The sequence below is a fragment of the Zootoca vivipara genome, chromosome 6, assembly GCF_963506605.1.
Source record: "Zootoca vivipara chromosome 6, rZooViv1.1, whole genome shotgun sequence".
In the NCBI taxonomy this organism is placed as follows: domain Eukaryota; kingdom Metazoa; phylum Chordata; class Lepidosauria; order Squamata; family Lacertidae; genus Zootoca; species Zootoca vivipara.
This window is the reverse complement of record NC_083281.1, coordinates 69,473,013-69,497,703: the sequence shown is the minus strand read 5'-3', so window position 1 is coordinate 69,497,703 and position 24,691 is coordinate 69,473,013. Positions and strand designations below refer to the sequence as shown.

The 24,691-nt window shown below is 46.4% G+C and overlaps 2 protein-coding genes across 3 annotated transcripts in view; one reads left to right on the top strand and one right to left on the bottom strand.

Moving 5' to 3' along the window:
* The first annotated feature begins 5,868 nt into the window (after nt 1-5,868).
* On the top strand, nt 5,869-10,542 carry LOC118087956 (protein C19orf12 homolog). Of its 2 annotated transcripts, none has more exons than XM_035121049.2 (3): nt 5,869-6,165; nt 7,765-7,942; nt 9,239-10,542. In XM_035121049.2, exons 2-3 carry the CDS (start codon nt 7,783-7,785, stop codon nt 9,502-9,504), a joined length of 426 nt encoding a protein of 141 aa, XP_034976940.1. In that variant the 5' UTR covers nt 5,869-6,165; nt 7,765-7,782; the 3' UTR covers nt 9,505-10,542. The 2 variants fall into 2 exon arrangements, with proteins under 2 accessions (XP_034976940.1, XP_034976941.1); XM_035121050.2 differs by having other exon boundaries at nt 5,870-5,997.
* The window catches only part of PLEKHF1 (pleckstrin homology and FYVE domain containing 1), a 23,766-nt gene continuing 9,613 nt past the window's right edge, over nt 10,539-24,691 (bottom strand). The window contains exon 2 of the mRNA XM_035120455.2: nt 10,539-23,908. Coding sequence (XP_034976346.1) covers nt 23,086-23,895 — 810 coding nt within the window. The 5' untranslated portion in view covers nt 23,896-23,908 and the 3' untranslated portion in view covers nt 10,539-23,085. The remainder of the gene's footprint in view (nt 23,909-24,691) is intronic.

Here is a 24,691-nt window from a genome sequence, read left to right as displayed (position 1 = left end):
ACAATCCCAATTATACGAAAATTAGAATTTTTAGACAATTGGCAAAAAGAACTGTCAAAATTCATTTGGTCAGGGAAAAGGCCCAGGGTAAAGCATAAAATATTAATTGACAATAAAGAAAGAGGGGGGTTCGGTCTCCCCGATCTAAAAACATATTTTGAGGCGGCGTGCTTTGTATGGTTAAAAGAATGGTTTACATTGAACAATTCAGAACTTTTAGATCTAGAAGGGCATGACACCCGATTTGGGTGGCACGCCTATCTGAATTATGAGATATGCAAGGCCCACACAGCATTCAACAATCACATAAGATACCCGTTATTAAAAACATGGGGGAAATATAGAAAATATTTGGAACCAAAAACTCCAAAATGGATATCCCCAATAGAAGCAACAACGGTTAAGAAAAGGAATATGAACAGATGCTGGACAACATATAACAATATATTAATAGAAAAAGATGGACAAATAACAATTAAGAAATACGAAGAAGTTAAAAAATACTTTACAACATGGCTGGAGTACCATCAAATTCATGATATGTTTATAAAAGATAAGAAATTAGGATTTGAGAAAGATCCATCGAAATTAGAAATTAATTTAATAAATAACAATAACAAAATTATATCAAAAATGTATAAATTACTCCTTGAATACCATGTAATGGAGGAAGCCGTGAAAAATAATATGATAAAGTGGGCACAAGATATTGGGCGAACCATCATGCTTGTAGATTGGGAACAATTATGGAAGGTCAATATGAATTTCACGGCGAGTTACACAATTAGAGAAAATATGTACAAAGTCCAGCATCGGTGGTATTTGACCCCCTACAGATTATCAAAAATATATAAAAACGCATCAAGCGCCTGCTGGAGGTGTGGGGTAAGTAAGGGCGATTTTTTCCATATGTGGTGGACTTGCCAAAAAATTAAAATATTCTCGAACCAAATTTATGAGGAAATTAAGAAAATGTTAGGAACAACCTTTGCAAAGAAGCTGGAAGCGTTTCTATTAAGCATGGTTGGAAGCGAGATTCCAACTGCCATGAAAGAACTTTTTTTATATGCTACTGCAGCTGCAAGGCTATTGATTGCGAAAAATTGGAAGGAGACTGAAGCCCCTACCTTGATGGATTGGCAAAGTAAGCTACAGGAACTGGCAGAAATGGCCCTATTAACTAATAACCTGAAAGGCAAATCGCAAAAAAATTTCTCAGAAAATTGGATAAAATATAAATTATATATTCAAAAATACACTAAAGGTGCACTGGATTTGGTAATAATTGATTAAAAAAAAGAAGGGGGGAAAGAAAAATAAAAGGTATACGCAAGGTTTTGATGTATGAAGAAAAATGAACGTATTAGATGTGTATAACAGAGAAATATATTGGGTTTAGTACGTTCGCATAAGTTTAAAAATACATTAGAAATTGGCAGGAAGGAGAATAAGAAAGGAAAGTATAAGAAAGGGAAAAAAAACTACACAAACCCTTTGTTTTTCTTTCAACATTTTCAGTTTTTAATGACTTCTATCGAATTCTCTCTCCAGGCTTTAGAGTTGTTATATATAATTGGTATGTATAATGTATAATATGAAAAAATGAACGAGGGTAACAGGTGGGAGGGAGAGAAGATGGTAGGGAAGATGGTTGGAAAGAAGAGTGGAGAGGGGTGGGAGCAGGGAGGGTGGGAGGGGGGGAAGGGTTTTTTTATTCGCATAGGTATGGGCAATGGTTATGATCTATAAGATTTGATGTATTTGTGTTGTACCGTTACCATATGTGCATTTATGCTTTATGTAAAATTTTAAACTGATCAATAAACTTGTTTTTTAAATCAAAAAAAAAGAGAGAGAAGCTCAACAAGTTTGACCAAAACCCCCCAAATGGGGGTAGATCACTGCCAGTCTTTAACTCTGTGACTAGATCGCAGTCTCCTGGGACTTGGCCAGGGCCGGCTCTACATAGACCCCCGGTGGCGCAGTGCACCATGGCGGGGGGCTGGTAAGCTGGGCGCCGGCCTGGTAAGGAGGGCGCCGCGCGGAAACCAATTGCGCCCTGCGAGGGCGGGGCGGGCGGCAGAGCGATCTCCGCCCCTCAGCACCAGGGCGCGCGATCTGCTCAAGACGGCCCTGGACTTGGCCACCCCTGTTGTAGTGGAATAGAGTGCTGGACTAGGATCTGGCAGAGACCAGGGTTCAAATCGCTCAGCCATGAAGTTGACCTTTGGCCAGTCACTGCCATTCTTCACCTAATCTTACCTCACGGGGTAGGGGGGCGGGTTGTGTGGATTAAACGAGGAAGGGGAGAACCATGTACACCACTTTGAGCTCCTTGGTGAGACCTTTCGGTACGTCCAAGGAAGACACCTTTCTCAGCACATCTGCCCATGGCGTTTCTCAGCACATCTGCCCAGGTCTCAGTTACACATGCCAGGTTGTCCTTCTCATTGACAATCAAATCATGCGGGCATTAGCTGGAACACGTGCAGAGGACGGCGATCAAGATGCTCAAGGGTCTGGCAACCAAGCCTTATGAGGAATGGTTGAGGGAGTTGGGGGTGTTTAGCATGGATTTAGAGGAGACCGATAGGAGATGTGATAGCCATCTTCAAGTATCTAAAGGCAGGGCCGTCTCAAGCACGTCGGGCGCCGTGGTGCGGAGATCGCTCCGGCGCCCCCGCCCCGCTCCGTTTCTTGCCACAGCTGGTGGGCGGGCGGGCCGAGCCCACAGCACGGTTTCCACGTGACTCCGCTGTGCAGCGCCCCCCTACCAGGCTGACACCCATCCAGACTACCCCTAGAGCCGGCCCTGTCTAAAGGACTGCCATATGGAAGATAGAGCGAGCTTGTTTTCTCTTGCTCTGGAGGCTAGGACCCAAACCAATGGATTCAAATGACAAGAAAAGAGATTCCCACAGAATGTTAGGAATAACTTTCTAACAGTAAGAGTTGTTCGACAGTAGGGCAGACTACCTAGGAAGGTGGTAGACTCTCCTTCACTGGAGCTTGGATGATCCTCTATCAGGGATGCTTTAGCTGTGATTTCTGCTTTGTAGGGAGTTGGACTAGATGATGATTGAGGCCCCTTCCAACTCTATATATTTATGATGATGATGATGATGATAATAATAATAATAATAATAATAATTTATTATTTGCACCACGCCCATCCGGCTGGGTTTCCCCAACAAAGATTAAAATACATTAAAATGTCACACATTAAAAACTTCCCTAAACAGGGCTGCCTTCAGATGTTTTCTAAATGTCAGGTAGTTGTTTATCTGTTTAACATCTGATGGGAGGGCATTCCACAGGGTGGGCGCCACTACTGAGAAGGCCCTCTGCCTGGTTCCCTGTAGCTTTGCTTCTCGCAGTGAGGGAACCACCAGAAGGCCCTTGGCGCTGGACCTCAGTGTCTGGGCAGAATGATGGGGGTGGTGCCGCTCCTTCAGGTGTACTGGGCCGAGGCTGTTTAGGGCTTTAAAGGTCAGCACCAATACTTAAAATTGTGCTCGGAAATGTTATGATAGATGCTTTATTTTGGACAGACCATTAGACCAGGGATTTGCTTGGTCAACATTCACAGTTTCTGATATATGCTGGGCAAACAGGGGAAGCAAGTGCTTTGATGTAACTAGCTCCCCCCCCTCCATGGATACCTTCAGCCACCTCCACACCTCCCACTCCCTGCCAGCGCTTGCATGGAAGGCCCATTCCCCACCTCCCTTCACCCCTGGTCCAGACACCTACTTCTCTTAACCCTTGTCTACTCACAGGGTTAGATGGGAGGAAATGCAAATTCAACTATCCCAGCTAGAAACCACCCCACAAGATTGCTCCATCTTCTTCTAAGTGACATCCCTTTAGATATTTGAAGATGGCTGAGGCATTAGTTAAGAGCATGGTGGTTCCAATAATATTTGTAGTGGTTCCCCTTGGGTACAATGCATAGTGGTTACAGTTACCAGTCTTAATCTTTTAGGGAACGTAGTCCTTTAGATAGGCTGGCCGCTTGGTGACCTGGTTGGATCGCCGAGGGCCAGTATTCGAGTCCAGGGGGTTGCCCGCTGCCTGCTGAAACCACGGTGCGGCCGAAGGTGGTGGTGAGCCCAAGTCACCTGGCTCTGCTACTTTTGTGGGACCCTCCCCGAGTAGACTCTGCGGCCGGTCAGGTTCAGCAAAGGTCCGAACCTCTGGAGAGTCCGGCTGAACCTCTGACGCGGCTTGGCTAAGTTCCCAGTCCATAGATTGTGAGGGGGGTGTTGATGTGCACCCTTGACCAGGGTGTCTTGGGCGTCTCCCAGGTATGTCCTTTCGCTGCTGGTGGTGCCGGTCTCGATTCCTGGCATGGCTGACAGGTGGCGACCCAAGTGGTGATGGCCTTGTCCATGTTAGGCCACCATATGTAGCACCGAGCCAACGCCTTCATTCGGACAATTCCTGGGTGTCCGATGTGCAGGGCCTCGAGGACGCGTTGTCGGAGCCTTTGGGGAACCACAACTCGGTCTCCCGACAGTAAACAGCTGTGATGAACCGAGAGTTCATGCTGCCAGGACGCAAAAGGCTGGAACTCCGCTGCGAAGGGCCCTTCTGGCCACCCCCTCCACACCCAGTTGAGCACACGTCTGAGGGTGCGGTCCTGGGTAGATGCAGAGGCCACATCGGCGTCTGATACTGGCACTTCTGGGAGGTCCTCAATAAGAAGGAGAGAAGAAGCCGGAGCCGGATCTTCCACAAATGCTGGAAGGGGGCAGCGACTGAGGGCATCAGCGTGGCCCAGTGCCTTTCCAGGGCGATGCACGAGCTGGTAATGGTACGCTGCTAGGAATACAGCCCATCTCAGCATACGTGGCGACAGGACCGGTGGAGTTGGCCTATCCCCGGCAAGGAGGCCCAGGAGCGGCTTGTGGTCAGTGACGAGTTCGAAGGTTCTGCCGTAGAGATACTCGTGGAACCTCTTTACTCCTGCCACAAGTTCCTGTGCCTCCTTGTCCAGCTGACTGTAATTCTGCTTGGCTGGTGCCAGCATCCGGGAGAAGTAGGCAAGTGGTGCTTCACTTCCGTCCGTAAAATGGTGACTCAGTATGGCGCTGATTCCAAAAGGTGAGGCATCGCAGGCGAGGATCAGCGGCCTGGCTTCACTGTATTGCACTAGCACACTGTCCGATGAGAGAAGAGCCTTGACTGCATTGAAGGCCGTTGTTTCGTGATGACCCCAGGGCCATGGCGTCTTTGTGCTGAGTAGTCAATGGAGGGGCTCAGCTAGAGTTGCCTTGTGGGGCAAGAACATATTGTAGAAGTTCAGCAGCCCCAGGAACACCTGCAACTCTGTCTTGGTTTTTCGGAATTGGTGCCTGCTGGATGGCCCGGATCTTGGATTCCGTTGGGTGGAGACCGGAGGCATTGACACGGTAGCCCAGGAACTCCACCTCCGGAACAGCGATTTTGCACTTCTCTCTCTTTACCTTGAGCCCGGCGTCCTGGAATCTGGTCAACAATGCCAATCTTATCACCTCTTAGCCTCTTCCTCTCCAGGCTAAGCTCACCCAATTCCCTCAACCGTTCCAGGCTTCCAGGCCTTTATCATCTTGCTCCACCTTCTCAGCACACATTCCAGCTTATCAATATCCTTCTTAACTTGTGGTGCCCAGAAGAGGACACAGGACTCCAGGATTAGGAGGATAACCAAAAGGTTCCTTGGACCAGGTGGGTTTGAAGAAGAATTTGATAGCACGGGAGGGGGGTGGCTTGGGTATTCTGGGAGAGAATTCCAGGCATTATTTGAGAAGAGGAGAACCTTTGTACTCAAGGGTGTGGTGAAGCTAAAGGAGCAAAGGTGACATTTATGTGGACATTCAGGATGAGAGATACCAGACTTGGCTACTGAGATCCTTGAAGTTAAAACTGACAAGTTTGTGTGAGACACAGGAGCAGAGAGGGAGCCAATTGATTAAAGGAGGCGTGTCTGAGGCTTGATTGGATTAGCAATAAACTGTGAGCAGTGGGTTTTTTTGTTAAACTGAAAGTCAGGTTTTAGTCAAAGTTGCTTACTTTCATTTATTAATTTGCCTGCTTCCTGAACCAGAAGAACTATCTCTTGAAGAGGTCCATTTGGCTCTCTTATTCTATCCGAAGAGGTTCCTCTAGGAGAGAAGCTGTTGTGTGAGTGATATTGTAAAATCTCTTAAACTATTTTTAATTGAGTTTCCTTTATTAACGTGTTTGTTCAGAAGTAAGGCCCACTGACTTCAATGAGACTTACTCCCTTATATGCTGCATGCGCCGCTGCCCTAGTTTTCTGCCTGAATTTCCTTTACTGGGCATTCTGTTAAATGAAACAGGGTAGGATTTGTTATTCATTGAGATACAAAAAAAGAGAGGAGAGGAGTAGGGTGTTTGTTTGTTTTTTTAATTTAGTTGCAATGCAACATTTCACTTTACAGATTATATTCCTTTTTCAAGTTTCTGTGGATGGCATTCAGTGCTAATTCTACTCAGAACAGAGCCTTTGAAGTTAATATGCATGATTAACTTATGCTCAGTCATTTCAGTGGGTCAACTCTGAGTAGGGCTAACACTGAATACCACCCATAGGGTTTGTATTACACCTTATTCTATTACTGAATCATGAAGGTTGCAGTTGTGCTTGCACTTGGGTGTCAGCCGCAATGAATTAAAAAAAACACACCAAACGTTTATTTTTCTGCCACACCTTTGTTTTTAATTGTCTGTGGCCCCTTGGTCTTGACATTTACATTAAAAAAAATATGAATGCATTTTTGCCTTTTGTTTTTACTGTTTTAGTTTCATATTTGTTTTAATGTATGAATCCAAGTGACTCTGAGTTATGTTTTGTAAAAACAACAACAACTATTAATAGGTTCAAATAATAATAACAAAAAGAATAATAAATGAGGTTATTAAGCGCACACAGAAATGTATTGTAAGATAACAATAAATTAAATGGAAGTATGGGGGTGCCAGAAGGCCTAAAATATGGGTCATAAAACAAGACCAAACTTATTTGCAGCTGTGGAAGAAGATTGTTGATTGCAACCTTGTACGGTGGAACCCCAGTTTTCGAGCGTCTTGGAAGCCAAATGTTTCGGTTTCTGAACGCCGAAAACCCGGAAGTAATTGCTTCCATTTTCGAACGCACCGTGGAAGTCGATTGGCTTCTGAGGCGCATTTCTCAATTTTCTCCACTGAAATTGCCGCCCGCCCACTGTGCCTTGCTTGTCAAACGTTTTGTAAGTTGAACGGAATAGAGTACATCCGAGTTCAACATCCGAGGCTCCACTGTATCTTCTTGCATTCCAATAAAAATGGGGAGTAGATCCTTGCTCTCTGGCTGCATATGAGAAAAGTACAGCAACTAAGACCCAAAAAGGTTTGCCCAAAGCATTGCAGTTCAAAACCAACAGATGAATCATGAGGCTTGTCAAGCTTAAGATATTGTGGGAAGCTGGGAGGGGAAGCGGCTCAGTGGTAGAACATTTGCCTTGCAAGGAGAAGGTTCCAGGTTCAGTCTCCTGCATCTCCAGGTGTGGATGAGAAAACTCCCTGCCTGAAATCCAGAAGAGTTACTGTACTGCCAATCAGTGTAGGCAACCCTGAGTTATATGGACCAGTGGCCTGACTCAAAGTGGAAAGCAGCTGCCCAGCGCACTATGTGTGTGTTTTTCATCTGTATAATTTTAAAACAAGTTGTTGACTTGCGCATGCATGTCTTGTGACCATTGTACATTTTTTTAAAAAAAGACGTTCAAGGTCTAAACAATGCCGATTCATGTGAATGATGTGATTCAACTTCTGTGCCGACTATCTGAAGTGCGGGGAATGAAGGCAGCCATCAAACATTCGGGACGAGGAGCACTTATGGCAGGTTTCGGCGCGTTCACTGGAGGCTTGTTGGGTGGAGCAGTTGGCCTTGCAGTGGGTGAGTACATGGTCCCTTATGAAAGGGAACCCTCAGTGCAAAATGATCTTGCCATTTAACTAAAACATTAGTGAATATGGAAACACCCGTTGGTGAAAGGAAGGCAAAAGGCTGTGGCTCAGTGGAGGGAGCACCTGCCTGGCAAGCAGAAGGTCCCAGGTTCCACTGCCAGCATCTTCAGAGTAGGACTAGGAGAGACTTCTGCCTGAAACCCTGGAGAGCCGCTGCTAATCAATGGAAGCAGTACTGAGGGTATCACTCTAAGGCAGCTTCACTAAATCATAATCCTGGCTGGCTTACCTGTTGGGCCGCGCAGAGCTAAAAGGACTCTGCTCCTTGGGAGACAGCATGTTTGTGGCAGACTACGGTTTGGCGAAGCATTATGTTCAAGTACATCGAGAGTGGATTTTTTGAGGTGGTGGAGGTGAACAAACACATTGAACTAACACTAAATTGCAGTTTGGGATGGATGTGACCAGAACCAGAAATCCTCTCAATCCAGTGAGCTATTTTTCCTCTATCTTCCATCCTGTTCCCTTCCCGCCTTACAGCTGTCAATGGGCAAAATGTCTACACCTCCCAAATGCCACCCCATGGTGTCCTCCAGTGTGGTATAGTGGTTAAGAGTGGTAGTCTCATAATCTGGTGAACTGGGTTCCCGTCTCCGCTCCTCCACATGCAGCTGCTGGGTGACCTTGGGCTAGTCACACTTCTCTGAAGTCTCTCAGCCCCACCCACCTCACAGAGTGTTTGTTGTGGGGGAGGAAGGGAAAGGAGATTGTTAGCCGCTTTGAGACTCCTTCGGGTAGGGATAAAGCAGGATATCAAATCCAAACTACTACTACTACTACTCCTCTTCTTCTTCCTCTTCTTCTTCTTCTTCTTCTTCTTCTTCTTCTTCTTCTTCTTCTTCTTCTTCTTCTTCTTCTTCTTCTTCTTCTTCTTCTTCCAACTCCCTGCTCTAGCTTACTTCTAACTTTCCTTACTCTGAGGGATTTCTCTTTTCCAAAAGCAGCCCCCAAGAGCTGGTTCATTACTTAGGTCATATCAAATGCTAACCTACTCAGCAGAACCATATTTGTAGTAAAAGGACATGGCTAACACATGTTCAGTAAATACAGTGGGCCTACTACCCGGGTTTTCAAGTTTATGAGCTCTAATCTATCCCCACAACAGAAGATAAGGGGTGTGTGAGAGAATGAATGCAGCAGAACGATTGAATCTGCAAAAAGGCTTTCTAGATAGAGGCTTTGAGAGCAGGGTGGCTTAAAACACCTCTCTGTGTTGCTTTTCTAGGTGGGGCACTTGGTGCCTTGATCGCAGCCTCAATGGCCAGTGGACAATTTAAGCCCGTCCCTCAGATTATTCTGGAACTTCCTCCAATAGAGCAACAACGGCTTTATGAAGATGTCCGGGCCATTGTTAGGAACCTGGAATGGATGGATGTGGCACAGCTCACAGCACTGGTCATGGGAAACTCATCTCTTCAAGAGAAATTGCTCATGGTGGTGACAAACTACATCACCAAGGAGTTTGGAGCTACAATCAAGTATGGAAAGTAAAAACCACAAGAGCAGCAGTCTGTGAAGAGCAACAAGGAAGGTCCAGAAGATCCCACCAACTGTACTGTGGATGTTTGGAGCAAGTCCTAGGCTTTGCAGACACGACACAATTAAAGGGCTACAATACCACTTTAAGAGTAATTAGGAACCATTTGTTAAGGGCGCAGAGAGTTTTGCACAGCACCAGTACAAACCCACCACTAATGCACTATTTCTGTGGCAATGTTGGGTTACAGACAGAACACACCTGCAAAACAACCAACCAACCAACCAACCAACCAAGAACCCACCAGTTTGAAGATTCAGTTGCTAGTTTAATTGTAGCTGGCTTCTGCACAATGGACACAGAGAAAGTTTCTTCCAGGCAGAAAATTGTCATCCAAATTTGTATCCAATGTAGCGTCAAGTTGAAGTTACTAAGCAGGCGAGATGTGTTGCACCAGCAGAATGCTCTGTGCAAGAGCATGCAAAAGTTGGTAATTTTTTGTGCAATACCCTGTTTCTCCGAAAATAAGACGTAGCCATAAAATAAGCCGTAGCAGGATTTTTAAGCATTCAAGGAGTATAAGCCATACCCCGAAAATAAGACATAGTGATAGGTGCAGCAGCATTGCCGGCTGCGGCAGGAGGAGGAGGCAAAAAATAAGACATCCCCTGAAAATAATCCATAATGTGGGTTTTTTAAAGGAAAAATATAAGACGGTGTCTTATTTTCGGAGAAACACGGTAGATTACATAACCTGTTGAGTGGGATTCTTCTGTTTCCAACATTAAAATTCAGCTGCCCATTGGTGCAAGAGCCCTTGAACTAGTGGTCAGAGAACACTCAATACAGCCCATGGACATTTTCACAAATGAGAAAAGCCAGTCTCTCTCGAATGCTCTCTGCGAGAGCAGAACTCATTGATTTTATACAGGATGTTTTGTCTGACTCTTCAAGTCCAGGGATGGGGAACATGTGGTCATCCAGATATCAGTGGATGGGACAGCATCTTCCAATGCACCTGATGGCATCTTAGGCAGTGTATGGCAGGCCACATGGAGTTCTTTTCATAAGCATTTGACCACTGCTGCCTGGCCCGAGGCAGCTACCTTACTCTTTCTAATGGTAGGGCCGGCACTACTGCAATCGAAAAAGCGATAGCCTGCACATGTGGAACAGATGCTTCAGTTTATTCACAATGCAAATGTTTCATATCTATGTCTAGGAAATTGGTTGGCTGGCTGGCTGTACTCTATTCATTCAGATACTGCTGATCAAAGTACTTTCCTGTTTTGGAATGGGAAATGTGTGCCATTTTAGGATCGAACACAAGAGTGCCCATGCAAGCTTGTATTAAATTGGGAATTCCTGGGTGTGTGTTACTGTGCACACACAGTTCTGCTGACTCCTGCACATGCTCAGTTTGTGCAAAATGAGCACACATAAATCAACAATTTGGGAAGTGAGGACAAAGACAAAAGGGAGCACTCCCTGGGATGGGTGGGAACAAGTCCAACTCCCTGCAATGCAGGAATATCAAGTAAAGCATCCATGGCAGATGACCATCCAATCTCTGCTTTAAAACCTACAATGAAGGAGAGTCCACCACCTTCTGAAGAATCCATTCCACCATCAAACAGCTCTTACTGTCCAAAGGTTCTCCCCAATGCTTAGTCAGAATCTCCTTTCTTGTAACTTGAAGCCATTGCTTTGAGTCTTACCCCCCAGAGCTGGAGAAAACAAGCTTGTTCCATGTGACACTGTGACAGCCCTTCTCATATTTGAAAATGGCTACCATATCTCCTCTCAGCCTCCCCTACTCCAAGCTGAACATGGCCAACTCCCTAAACTGTTCCTCATCAGGCTTGGTTTCCAGACACTTTATAATCTTGCTCATCCTTCTCTGCACACGTTCCAGCTTGTCAATATCCTCCTTAAATTGTGGCGCCCAGAATTAGAGTTGTACTATTACTTCCCTTGATCTGGACATTACACTTCTGTTGATGCAGCCTAGAATAGCATTAGCTTTTTTTTAGCAGGGTCTGGTCTGGTTGCAGATTGGAAGGGGCACTGCAAGAGGTTGGACCAGATCAGGGCCGGCCCAACAGCCAGGCTGGGTGGCGCAGGGCGCCAGGCCACCAGGGGGTGCCGCGCTGCGCCCGCCACGCTGGGAAACGGGGCAGGGTGGGGGCGCCGGAGGGATCCAGCGCACCACGGCGCCAGGGCACCAGATCTGCTCAAGACAGCCCTGGACCAGATGACCCTTGGGGTCCCATCCAGCTCTACAATTCTAGGAGTCTGTGATTCCTGTTTAGCTTTTGGTTTACTAAGACCCCTAGAACCTTTTCACATGTATTACTGGCAATCCAGGTGTCTCCCGTCTTATATTTTGGCTGTGTACGCAACATACATTTTTAAAGCATATGGTTTTCCCCAAATAAATCTGGGAACTGTGGTTTACCGCTCATGAAGTTGCACTTCCCAGCACCCTGAACAAACTGCAGTTTCCAGGAAATCGTACGCTTTACGTAAATATTGTATAAGCAACCTTGATGGGAGGGGTTATACAGTGGTACCTTGGGTTAAGAACTTAATTTGTTCTGGAGGTCCGTTCTTAACCTGAAACTGTTCTTAACCTAAGGTGGCACTTAGCAAATGGGGCCTTCCGCTTCTGCGGCACAATTTCTGTTCTCATCCTGAAGCAAAGTTCTTAACCCGAGGTACTATTTCTGGGTTAGCGGAGTCTGCAACCTGAAATGTCTGTAACCCGAGGAGCCACTGTAATGTGTGACTTGGACCTGGGAGACCAGGTCGGCCATGAAGCTCACTGGGTGACCTTGGACCAGTCACCGCCTCTTGACTTAACCAACCTGACAGGGTTGTTGTGGGGATTAAATGAGAAGGGGAAGAACCATGCATGCCTTTTGGAGGAAAAGGTGGGTGGGACAAAATTACAATAAAGAAGGAAAACAACAAGAATAACTTCAACTACAAATGTGTGTGTGAAAATGTGGACCCAGCATTCTGTGGTGTCTTGGCCCTGTAGTTGCATTGCTGTATAAGCTGCATTGTACTTCTTACCCTTTCCCCATAATCCCACCAGCATAATTTGTTGGGATTTAAGGCTGTGTGTGTGTGTGTGTTGGGAAGCAGAGTGTAAGAGCAGCCACCTGCCACCCCAGCAGTCTGCCTTGAGGCTCTTAAGACGGTGCCTCTTATCAGCTGCATAATGTCAGTGCCAAGTGCCAAAAACACAGGTGTTGCCTTGGAAACCCAAGATACGCTGTGCCAGCAGTTCTAGCAAACAGCTGAAGAACTGTGTGTATGTCGCGGGTGGTGGAGAGGTGCACATTTCTACTGAGAAACCATCTGTTCCAGTGACAGTTATTAACCTGCTGGTGCTTTGAGTATGACGGAGTCAAGCCGAACTTTAGCAGGCAGATGGATAGAGTGACTGCTGCTGCTGCTTGCTTCTGTTCCAGCAGAAATCCCTTCTCTCTACTCCTCTCACATTGCTCTCAGGCTTATCAAGCAGTGGGAAGGAAGCCTGTTGAAGGATGAATCATAGAATCATACAACTATTGGGCTAGAAGAGACCCCTGACAGATGACCATCCAACCTTCGCTTAAAGACCTCCAGTGATGGAGAGTCCACCAGCTTCAGAGGGAGTCTAAATGCTATTGGAAAGCTTGCAAGCAGGATGCAAATACTATGGGCATCATCTGTGTGTCTGCATGACTTGGTATTCTGAGGTAGAGTGCCTTCATCCATGGCAGTTCCCTTCCTTAGGCTTACTGAAAGCTTTTGCCTTCATCAAGCTTCTACTATCAGGAATGTAAGAATCCAAAATTGTAGGGAGGAGAGAGGAAGTGGACTTTGCTTTGGCAGCTTGAATCTATTTTGTCTTTAATCAGGAAGGAAGCTTTCATCTCTGCATTTCAAGAGATCATAAAAATCAATGTGTTTCTCCACATTTCCAAGCCAGAATACACACATTTCATCGCTTAATTGCCGTTAACTCTCTCTGTTAATACCCCCCCCAATTAAGTGTGATTTATGAGAGCTGATTTTTTTAAAAAAACTCGGGAAAGATAAAATTTTAATTCATCCTAAACTTTGCAAGAGAGAACTGTGGGATTCCAAAGCCACTGGGAGGCTCAAAATAATTTCACCACAGCCAGGCTGCAGAAAGCAGCTTTCTTTCACTTCACTGTGGTTAATTGCCACAGTGAAACACTCTGTTGCTCAAAGAGAGACAGGGAGATCATGGGCTGAAGAAGAAGCCAACAGTAAAATGCAGCCCTTACTTCTGGTTTCCATTTGAAACTTGGGTGGTGTTCACACCAAACAAAGGCACATGCTGTCTCTGCACAGGTACAAGAGCTTGTGTGACACAGCCCACATCCACACCATGCATTTCAAGCAGTATTATGCTTTAAACAGCCATGCATTCCCCCCCAAAGGATCCTGGGAAGTGTAGTTTCTTAAGGGTGCTGAAGGTGGTTAGGAGACTCGTGGAGGAGAGAGAGGACTATCAATGGTTACTAGCCACAATCGCTATGCTCTGCCCCCACAGTCAGATACAGCAATAGCTCCTGAATACCAGTTGCCAGAAAACCCAGGAAAGTGCTCATGAGCTTGAATCCTGCTTGCTGGTTTCCCACAGGCATCTGGTTGGTCCAAGTGAGACTATGGTGCTGGATTAGATGGGCCATTGGCCTGATCCAGCAGGTGGTTCTGATGTTCTTATAGACCCCTATTCCTATCTCTCCCCCATCTTCTTTTATCTAGGCTAAATCAACCCAGTCCTTTCAACCTCTTCTCCCACAGCTTGTTTTCCATACCCCCTACCTAAACATGTTCCAGTTTATCTCTATCCTTCTTAAAAGAGCAGGACCTATAACTGGACATGATGCTGAAGAACAAAGCGGAGCTATTACTTCCCACCACTTGGATGGAAACTGTGGTCCTACTCATGAAGCCTAATGTTGCATTTGTTCAATTTTTATGTAATGGCTACTATGTGCATGTACTAGCAGTTCGAAAGCATGTCAAAGTGCAAGTAGATAAATAGGTATTGCTACAGCGGGAAGGTAAACAACGTTTCCGTGTGCCGCTCTGGTTCGCCAGAAGCGGCTTTGTCATGCTTGCCACATGACCTGGAAGCTCTACACCAGCTCCCTCGGCCAGTAATGCGAGATGAGCACCACAACACCAGAGTCGGTCACGACTGGACCTAATGGTCAGGGGTCCCTTTACCTTTACTATGTGCATGAGATGAGAGAATTATTATTATCATTATTATTATTTAGCCATCCTCCACCCTAAGGTTTTACTGCAATGGGATAAATCACAGCATTAAAAACATTTTAAAACAAATGATGATCACAATAGGGCGAGTCCTAAAATTATAAATCTCAAATGCCAAAGGCCAGGGTAAAGACATAATGCCTTCATGTGATGAAACTTGTATAGTGAAGCTGCCCAACACACCTGTGTTGAAGGAATTTCACAGCTTAGGGAGCTACCACTCACACCCTTGAGCCTAGTGAGGGTGGAGTAACTACCAAGAGGGCCCCCTGCTCTGATCATAGCACCCAACAGAGCCTATAGCAAATTGTCTGCATATGTGAACCTATACATGGAAGACATATCTGGGCACAGATGTTTAAGGAAGATCAAAAGCTCCCTGCCCTCATTTTTATTTTTAAATCCATTTTGAAGTAATCACAAATGTTGGCAAATTTGGGAAAGTGTGAAGTTCTGCAAAATCTTGCAATACAATGATTTTACAGTAACCACTTGTCAAAGCATCTAATCTCCTGCTGCGGAGCTTTAGCTTCTGCTGCTCTTACAGTGGCTGTTTTTCTTCGGCAATATCTTTCTGTTGACTTTGGAAGGCCGAAGCTTTGGGTTTCATCGCTCCGTAGGCAAGGGAGCCTCGTTTTCCTGTCATTTGCGGCTGGAGCGCCTCCAACACTGTCACTGGGAAGCATACAACAAAGCATAGTTCTGAAACTGCACTCAGCTCTCTCTCTCTCTCAAACAAAACTGCCTTGTTACTTTCCTAGCTTTGAAGAACAGTCATGTCTCACCACTTCAGGGGGAAAAAAATCCCAGAGTTTACTCCAGTCTGGTTTTGATAAGTAAATGCATTTCAAGGTTGAGTTTCCAGAGTCAAGCAGTTCTATGTTTATGAAGTGGCTTCCTGTTGGAAGGCATCTCTACTCTCCCCCCCCCCTTCATGTCTACCAGGGATGAAGAATCTGTGACTCTCATTTCGCCAGAGGTGAAATGGGAAAATCCTGCCCCCTTGCCAAGCCTCACTTACCAGGATCACACAGCTTTCAGTGAGACCTTGTGAGATTGTGCAGAGCTCAGTGAGGTCTTGTGAAAGCTCTGCAATATCCCACTAGAGGTTGTTAAGTTTTTCTTTAAGATTGATGTGGTCAATGGTGCTACGCAGAGATGTGTGTTTGTGGCCCTGATCTGAATGATAGCACACCTGCGAGCTTTTGATAATTTGAATAATTGGAGGTGGAGTTTACTTGCTGCACTGAATGGAGCGATGTGATTGGGTAATTGATTATTTTGAAAACTGTATTTAAGTTACCCAAATGTTTCATACGTTGGTGTAGTGTGAGGTGCAGAGTAATGGTGGCAAGAGGGGTGTATAGCGTATATTCAAAAATAAAAAGCAAGCAAAGATATTGCGGACAAGTTTGTTATTTCATCGTCCCTGCCGCTGCTGACACTCAGAGTTCTGCAAAATTGTGCGAGATCTTGATAGAAGCTACCACAGCGCAACCTTGGCAGCGGTAGCAGGAGTGGGCGAGGTACCCTTTGGGGCACTGCCCATGGGATTCTGCTGCCCGAGGCAGGCTGCTTCACTCCCTTTTCATGTTTGGACTGGCCCTGCCGCCAGATGTTGGAAGCATCCAGGTCACACCAATCCCAGCCAGGAAAGCCAAGAGTCATGAATGATGGATGTCCAACAGTATCTGCAAGGCGATTCCCTGTCCCCCCGATGTTGCGTTGATATACAAAGCCCTGAACAACTTGTGTCCAGGATGCCGTAAAGATCATCTGAGCCTCTATATCCCAGCTCGTTCACTGAGCTCATTCGGAGGCATCTTATTGGTTGTCCACAGTGTTATAGAGGACCAACTGATCTAACCATTTATGGTTGCAGGTCCCTTGGTGTCAAACACGCTTTCAACAGAGATTAGGTCTACATTCGCACCATGATGCCACTTTAAACAGCCATGGCTCCTCCCAAGTAATGATGGGAACTGTAGTTTGTGGTGGGTGTTGAGAGTTGTTAAGTAAAGGTAAAGGGACCCCTGACCGTTAAGTCCAGTAGCGGACAGCTCTGGGGTTGCAGTGCTCATCTCGCTTTACTGGCCGAGGGAGCCGGCGTACAGCTTCCGGGTCATGTGGCCAGCATGACTAAGCCTCTTCTGGTGAACCAGAGCAGCGCATGGAAATGCTGTTTACCTTCCCGCTGTAGCGGTACCTATTTATCTACTTGCACTTTGACGTGCTTTCGAACTGCTAGGTTGGCAGGAGCTGGGACCAAGCAACAGGAGCTCACACCGTTGCGGGGATTCGAACCACAGACCTTCTGATCGGCAAGCCCTAATCTGTGGTCTAAACCACAGAGCCACCCGCCTCCAGAGTTCCCTTAGAAGAGGGATTGACTATTAAACCACTCTGGGAATTGTAGCTCTGTTAGGGGCCTCCTAACAATTCTCACCACCCTTAACAAACTACTTTCAATCAGCATTTAACAGGAAACACTTTTTGACTGAAACATATTTTTAATGCTGCCCCACCCCCTACAAACCACAATACCATCTTTGTTTCATTCTTTTCTCTGGCCATTTTCCTGCGGCTTCCTTTGAACGTGCGTGTAAGCAGGTGAGATGAGTAATAAGGAGATGTCTCTGCCAAGCCGCCCCTCCTGATCTTCATGCTGCAAAAGCCAACCACAATTTTTGTGCAGCGGGACCCTTACGGCAAAGCAGTAGAGCATTGTGAGGGAAAGGTTATTGCCGAGCACCTAGTACCTAATACAGGCAGCCTCATGTGTTATCAAAGCCATTTAATTGCAACATTCAGAAAATGTTGCCAGTGCGGTTTAGTAGGTTAGTGTCAGACTAGGACACAGGAGACCAGGGTTCAAATCCCCCAATCAGCCATGAGGTTGACTGGGTGGACTTGGGCCAGTCTCAGTCTCAGTCTCTCAGCCTAACCTACCTCACAGCTTCTGGACCAAGTGCAAGGGGAGCCCCATACTGAGCGCACTACAGAAATCCAGTCTTGAAGCAACCAGCGCAGGAACCACTGTGGCCAAGCTTTCCCGATCCAGAAATGGTTGTAGCTGTTGTACCAACTGCAAGTAGGAACACCTTCTGTTTTCTATGGCTTTCTAGACTTCTATAATGGAAGGCAACCAAGGACTAGAATGCAGAAGCGTCTACTGTGGTAGCAAGAATGCAAAAGTGTCGTGTGTTTTTCGGAGCAGAATCAGCAAAAATTCCCTCAGCAACACACCAAAATCTACCCTACACACAGCTCAGCCCAGCGTTCTTCACTTGCAGCTCACCAGAACACAAGCTAAAAAGCAAGCTGGGGGGAGGGTGTGCAGTGAATACAATCCTCGTTCACTGTGGACAAAGAGTCACCTGGAATCTTTGCCATTAGAGATTTAGCAGGCACCTTCTGTGGCAATTTTTAAACACCTGCTGAAAACTTTTCTGTTCCACCAGGCCTATGTAGGTGGAATACATCCTTCCACAATGGTTCCCTGATGTCTGTGTTTAACTTTTTAAATATGGTTTTTATTGTGTTGTTTTACTGCTGTAAACTGCATATATACATACCGCTGCCGTATGTGTGTGTACACACACACACACACACACACACACACGATGCAGCAGTATACAAATATTTTTATAAATGAAATTTAGTTAAGATTAGCAGAGAGTTGTCGCCTCACAGACCTCCAATTCCCAGAGTGGTTTAACCATTAGTCCCTCTTCATGGAGAGTTCTGGGAGGGGAACAGGGGTCTCCCAACAACTACCCCAACACCCTGAGCAAACCACAGCTCCCAGAACTCTTTGAGAGAAGAGTGTGGCATCATAGCACATTATATGTATGGTGCGAATGTGGCCTTTGTGTCTCCTCTGTGGAGAACATGGCCGGTTTGTGTGAGAGTTCTTGGGAACATAGCCTAGAATGGGGCCTAGATTCAAACAACCAGCTTCCAGCTGTCTATATCCTTCACTTAGCTTAAGTACAATGCCTTGCAAAGCATCATGGGAACAACACTCCATAAACACACCATTGTTACTGCTATTTATTTGATCCAGATGAGGGAGGAAAACAAGACAAAGAACGTTTTTTCTTCTTCTTTTTAAATGCTCCTTAAAACCAGAAACATCTGTTTCGGTTATGGCTTTTGCTGGCCAATTTCTATGCTGCTTTCCATGGGCGAGGGCAGGCAAGGTACTATTTCAGCTGACACAGGACTTGGGGGAATGTAGTCAGTCGGAAAAGAATGAACTCCATGGAGGCAGGGGAAAGCAGGCCAAGCTCCTTCTCATTAATCTTCACTTTTCCAGCTCTTTCTTTGCAACTTGGAAACATCCACCTAGCACCCGGAGAGCCCATTCAGTTCACAGCAGGCTGGATGGCATTTGAAATCACATGGTCAGCTACTCATTCTGGACGGTTTTTCTTTTTAAGTGACAAAGTAGCCATGACTGTGGCTTCCTGCCATTAGTCCTTGAAGATTACACGCTCCATTAAACAGTGTGCATATCCTAATGCAAGCAGATTATAAAGGCAAAAAGCCTCCACCACACTCCAGTAATGGATTTAGGCACATATGGAAAATAGGGTGTTAGTTCCAAATAGCTTTCAGTAGGTGGCCTTCGGTTCAGTTCAGACCAAAAACCATTGCAGGCACAGCACGGGCTTTGCTACCGAACTGGAAAGCCATCTATGCGAAGGCAGATGTTACAAGAGACCCCACGGCATGGGCAGGTGAGCAACAGAGCAGGGTGGGGAACCTCCGGCTCGCGAACCTATTTCAGCCCACCAGACCTCTCCAGTTGGCCAACAAGGCAGTTTCAGCCAAGCCCATGCCCTCCTCAGTCAAAAGGGGATTTTCAGGCACCGGCTATCAGTTGATTGGTTGAGCCCCATGCAAAGCTCTGGGAAAGATGGCGCCTTGAAAGGGTCACCTGAAGACCCAACGATCAGCTGGTTGTCAGATCTTGAGAAGCCCCCTTGAAGGCGCTGCACAGCCTAGCCCTTCGGAAGGGGCTGGTGAAAAGGGCCACCTGACGTCATCGTGATCACAAGGGATCCTCTACATCAGGCACCCCCAAACTGCGGCCCTCCAGATGTTTTGGCCTACAACTCCCATGATCCCTAGCTAACAGGACCAGTGGTCAGGGATAATGGGAATTGTAGTCCAAAACATCTGGAGGGCCGAAGTCTGGGGATGCCTGCTCTACATCCACCTTTCAGACCTGGTGTGCAAGGGTAGGGGAGAGAACAGTCTGGTCCACTGGCCAGATCTGGTTCTCAAGCCCTGATACAGAGCATCTGCTTTACACACACAGAAGGTCCTTGGTTCAATTCCCAGCATCTTCAGGTTAGGCTGAGCATGTCCTCTGCCTTCCAGATGTAGCTGTACTGCAACTCCCATCAGTCCAAGTCATCGTAGACAATAACTAGAAATTATTTGTAGTCCAGCAACATCTGGAGATTTCTCCTGGAGTGGACAAAACTGATCTCATCTGAGCAAGTATGACTAGGCTGCCACATTTGCCCTCTGCGGCAATTTTTAATTCATTGCATTTTCATCCCATCTTTTTCTGCAAGGAGCTCAAGTTGGCATACATGGTTCCTCATTTAATCCCCACAACAACCCTGTGAGGTAGGTCACCAAGTGAGCTTCATGGCCAAGTGAGGATTTGAACCCCGGCATCTCCCAGGTTTTAGTCCGTCACTCTAACCACTGCACCATACAGCATGCCATGACAGTCAAACGGGGCCCTAGCATTTTTGTGTTATTTTCCACCAGCATGCACTAATCTTCAAGAAGAGACCTGAAAATTGCATCAAGGCAGTGTAGTATTAAATTAGAACTCTGTGCATCCATTAAAGGGAGAGAGAAAAGCCTGGTTAATTAACTTAAAAAGCTTGTTGGCCAACAGCTCTGAAGTAAACACATTGACCAATGAAAACAAAAACCCACAGATTAGGAAACGGTAAGTATAAAAATGCCAGTCAACATATTTGCTCCAAAAAACCCTGAAGAGTATAAAAGACAAGGTAACTGAACAGGCTAACAACACTGTGGTTGTCATTAAGGTCCAATATAACATTTGTTGTGGCAACCAAGTTGCTGCTGTCTAACGGTCGCAGACAGAAAAGAGTTAACCTAAATTCTACGGGAGTAAGGAATGAGTTATTTTCTTTTAGATTAATGTTAACAAGGCTTTTCTGCTGTCAATGACTGGTGTTGCAGCAGGTGGGGGCAACTGTTAAGTGCAGAGTCTTAAAAAAACTTTGCAGGCGGAAACAACCGGGTCCTTCCCCCACCTCCAGGAAAAGCCACACCACCACCTTTTGTCTGCAAACTATTTTTAGCGTTTCACATATATAGTGTTTTCAGTTATTTGTATGATTTTCTGCATGTGGAGAACATGACAGTTGGTTGCAAAAGGCCTCTGCATCCCACAAACAAAGCACTTCCTCTTGTTGTTTTGAATAATAAAAACAACAGTAATAAAAAAATTTGGGGCCAGGAAGCAAAGCCAAACTTAGTATACAGTGGTGCCTCAACTTACGAATTTAATCCGTTCCAAAGGCACCTTCGTAGGTTGAAAAATTTGTAAGCCGAAAAGCGCCATTGGAAACACGATTTCCCATAGGAATGCATTGGAAACGGAAAAATTCGTAAGTTGAAGCAACCCCATCTAAAAATTTGTAAGTTGAAAAAACCCTATCTAAAACCGGCGCAGTTTCCGTTCGGATGTCGAGACATTCGTAAGCGTGCGGCCATTTGCCCCACTCGTAAGTTGAAAAATTCGGTTTTCGAGTCATTCGTAAGTCGAGGAACCACTGTATATATACAAGCCAGCACTCGTGATACAATACCACTGTTAAGAAGCCATCTGCTTACATGAGAAAGCTGCTCCGAAAACCTTCATTTCCAAATGCTCAAGAAGGTTCTACCCTCCTTCTGCATCAAGCAGATCCAAAAAACTGCATCCTTCTGTGAATACCTCCCCAAAATGACTAGATTTTTTATATACAATCATATTATAAGCCCTTGATTAATTTCTGCATGGTGCTGTCAGCTTAAAAACTGTGAAGGGGATCTTCCTCTGGATTTCATAACTTATGATTTATGGATCCAAAATTTGACTCCTGGGTGTAAGAAAGACAGAGACTTCAAGTTGGGGTGGGTGCTGTTCTGATGTACAAGCCTGCAAGATGCCCAAGCTGAAAGTCAACACTTCAGGAGCCCATAGCTGCCAAGTTTTCCCTTTTCTCGCGAGGAAGCCTATTCAGCATAAGGGAATTTCCCTTAAAAAAAGGGAGAACTTGGCAGCTATGCAGGAGCCCCAGAAAATCTATCAAAGGGACCAAAACTTTCAGCAATGCTCAACACCTGATGTGTTTGGGGTCTAATTCAGCTCTGCCTCAAATGCCAATAAAAACAACTCACTGTTAGACCCCATCTGCACTATACATTTAAAGCAGTATCATACCACTTTAAAGGTCATGGCTTTCCACAAAGAATCCTAGGAACAGTGATTTGTTAAGGGTGCAGAGAGGAGACCTCTAGAATTCCCAGGGTTCCCTGGGAAGAGGAACGGATTGTTCTGGAAACTGTAGCTCTGTGGGTGGAATAAGGGGTCTCCTCACAACTCTCGGCACACATAACAAATGACAGCTCCCAGGATTCATGAAGGGAAGCATAAGAAGCTTCCTGAATCAGATCACTGGCCCACCTAGTTCAGAATGGTCTCCACTGACTGGCAGTGGCTTCCCAGAGTGTCAGACAGGAGTCTCTCCTAGCCCTAGATGGAGATGCTACTGGGGATTAAACCTGGGGACCTTCAGCACGCAAGGCAGATGCTCTACCGCTGAGCTACAGCCCTCCCCCATAGCCATGACTACTTGAAGCGGAATGATACTGCTTCAAATATATAGTGCAGGCCAGGCCTTAGAGCAGGCATCCCCAAACTTCGGCCCTACGGATGTTTTGGACTACAATTCCCATCATCCCTGACCACTGGTCCTGTTAGCTAGGGATCATGGGAATTGTAGGCCAAAACATCTGGAGGGCCGCAGTTTGGGGATGCCTGCCTTAGAGGAAACAAGCAGGCTCTTGCATATTTTAGTTTGATTCAGTTATCTTCTTCCTTAACCACAGAGGAGGAAAACCCATGGCACCAAAAGACATGATGAAAGCCACTCCTCTGAAAAGTGCACTTTGGAAAGTGTGTGTTCCCTGTACTCCTTGGAAATAAGCATGCGGCCCCTGAAATTAACAAGACCATGCAGGGGTCAGCTATGGAAAGATGACCAAGCTGTGTGGGATGTGTAAAACTCTGCCTCCGCTGACCACTGTTCCACTCTGTCCTCGTCGGACCTGTCGCTGTCATCTCCACTGGAAGGCTCATAGCCAGCCAGAGGAGAATGGACTATCTTCGGCTGGTCCTCGCTCTCCTTTTGCGCTGCCACCAGCTGTTTGTAGCAAAGGTTGCACACCCTTAAAGGCTTCGGGGACAGCCGGGGCATCAGGAACCTTTGCCGAGAGCAGTCTCCGCATACCACAAAGCCACACTTCCGACAGTGGTGCCTGCGCGTGAGAGCGGAGAACTTGGTTTGCGTGCAGCGCATGCAGATGTCGGTGGCCTTGTCCGGGATCCAGGGGGCGGCGTGTTCCGTGGGGGGCTGCTGGCCCATCTTGGACAGCAAGTGGCGGATGCATTCCTCCAGGTGGCTGATCCATTCTTTCCTCTCGGTCAGGGAGGCGGCGGAAACGACGAAGGACTTCTTGGCCGTCTTGATCATCCAGCGGTTCTTCATCTGCAGGGTATCCGGCAAAGTCTCCAGGGTGACTTCGTCAAGCGGTATGATGTGCTGGGAGCTGTACTTCCTCCTGTTGATCACAATGCTTCCATACACAAGGATGTCGTTGAACAGGAAGAAGATCCGCGGTTTGGCTTTCTTCCGGCATTCTTTGGTCAAAATCCCTTCGCCCAAGAGGACCCTTCCAGGTATGGCCAACGGCTGGCCGGATGCTCCAAAGCAGCTCTCCACAGTCGCAATGCGTTGGCTGTTGATCTCAGTGTTGGCCAGATGGTCTACCATCTTGAAAGGTCACCTGGAAGCAAGGAAGGAAAACAGAAGCTGTGACTGCTGAATCTGAGACCAAAGGGATCAAAGGAGTGGGAGTAGCTCCCCTAAGAGGAAAGGTTTTTTGTTTAGAGCAGAGTTCCCCCAATTTGGGTCTCCAGCTGGACTACAGTTCCCACCATCCCTGACCACTGGTCCTGCTAGCTAGGGATGATGGGAGTTGTAGTTCAACAACAGCTGGAGACCCAAGTTTGGAGAAAAGGCAAGCAAGAGGAGACACTTCAACTCCCATCATCCCCAGCCCAAATGGCCAATGGTCAGATATGATGGGAGCTGTCCAGCCTGAACAGCCACAGGTCCCCCACCCCTGCTACAGGGAGAGAGAGAAAGTCAACTCCCCCCTGAAATGCTCCCCAGTGCTCATGAGCCAATGCATGTGCTATAGGAGAAGGCGACCCCGTCAATCTCAATCTAATTTCACCTGCGGAAATAATTGCTTCCCAAGAACCATATGACCTATACCCACCTGCCAATTTATTCCAAAGAAAGTTTATTGCATACCTCTTATGCAACAGCAGCAGACAAGCCTAGCACATAAACCAGGCATCCCCAAACTGCGGCCCTCCAGATGTTTTGGCCTACAACTCCCATGATCCCTAGCTAACAGGACCAGTGGTCAGGAATGATGGGAATTGTAGTCCAAAACATCTGGAGGGCCGAAGTTTGGGGGTGCCCGACATGAACTGTGGAACTCCCTCCCACAGGAGGAGGCGATGGCTGCCATCTTGGATGGCTTTAAAAGAGGATTTGA

Excerpts from the sequence above, each read along its gene's own strand:
- LOC118087956 (XM_035121049.2), top strand. The coding sequence starts at position 7,783 with ATGCCGATTCATGTGAATGATGTGATTCAACTTCTGTGCCGACTATCT. Across the intron at positions 7,943-9,238 it reads AGCAGTTGGCCTTGCAGTGG|GTGGGGCACTTGGTGCCTTG; the intron begins GTGAGTACATGG and ends TTGCTTTTCTAG.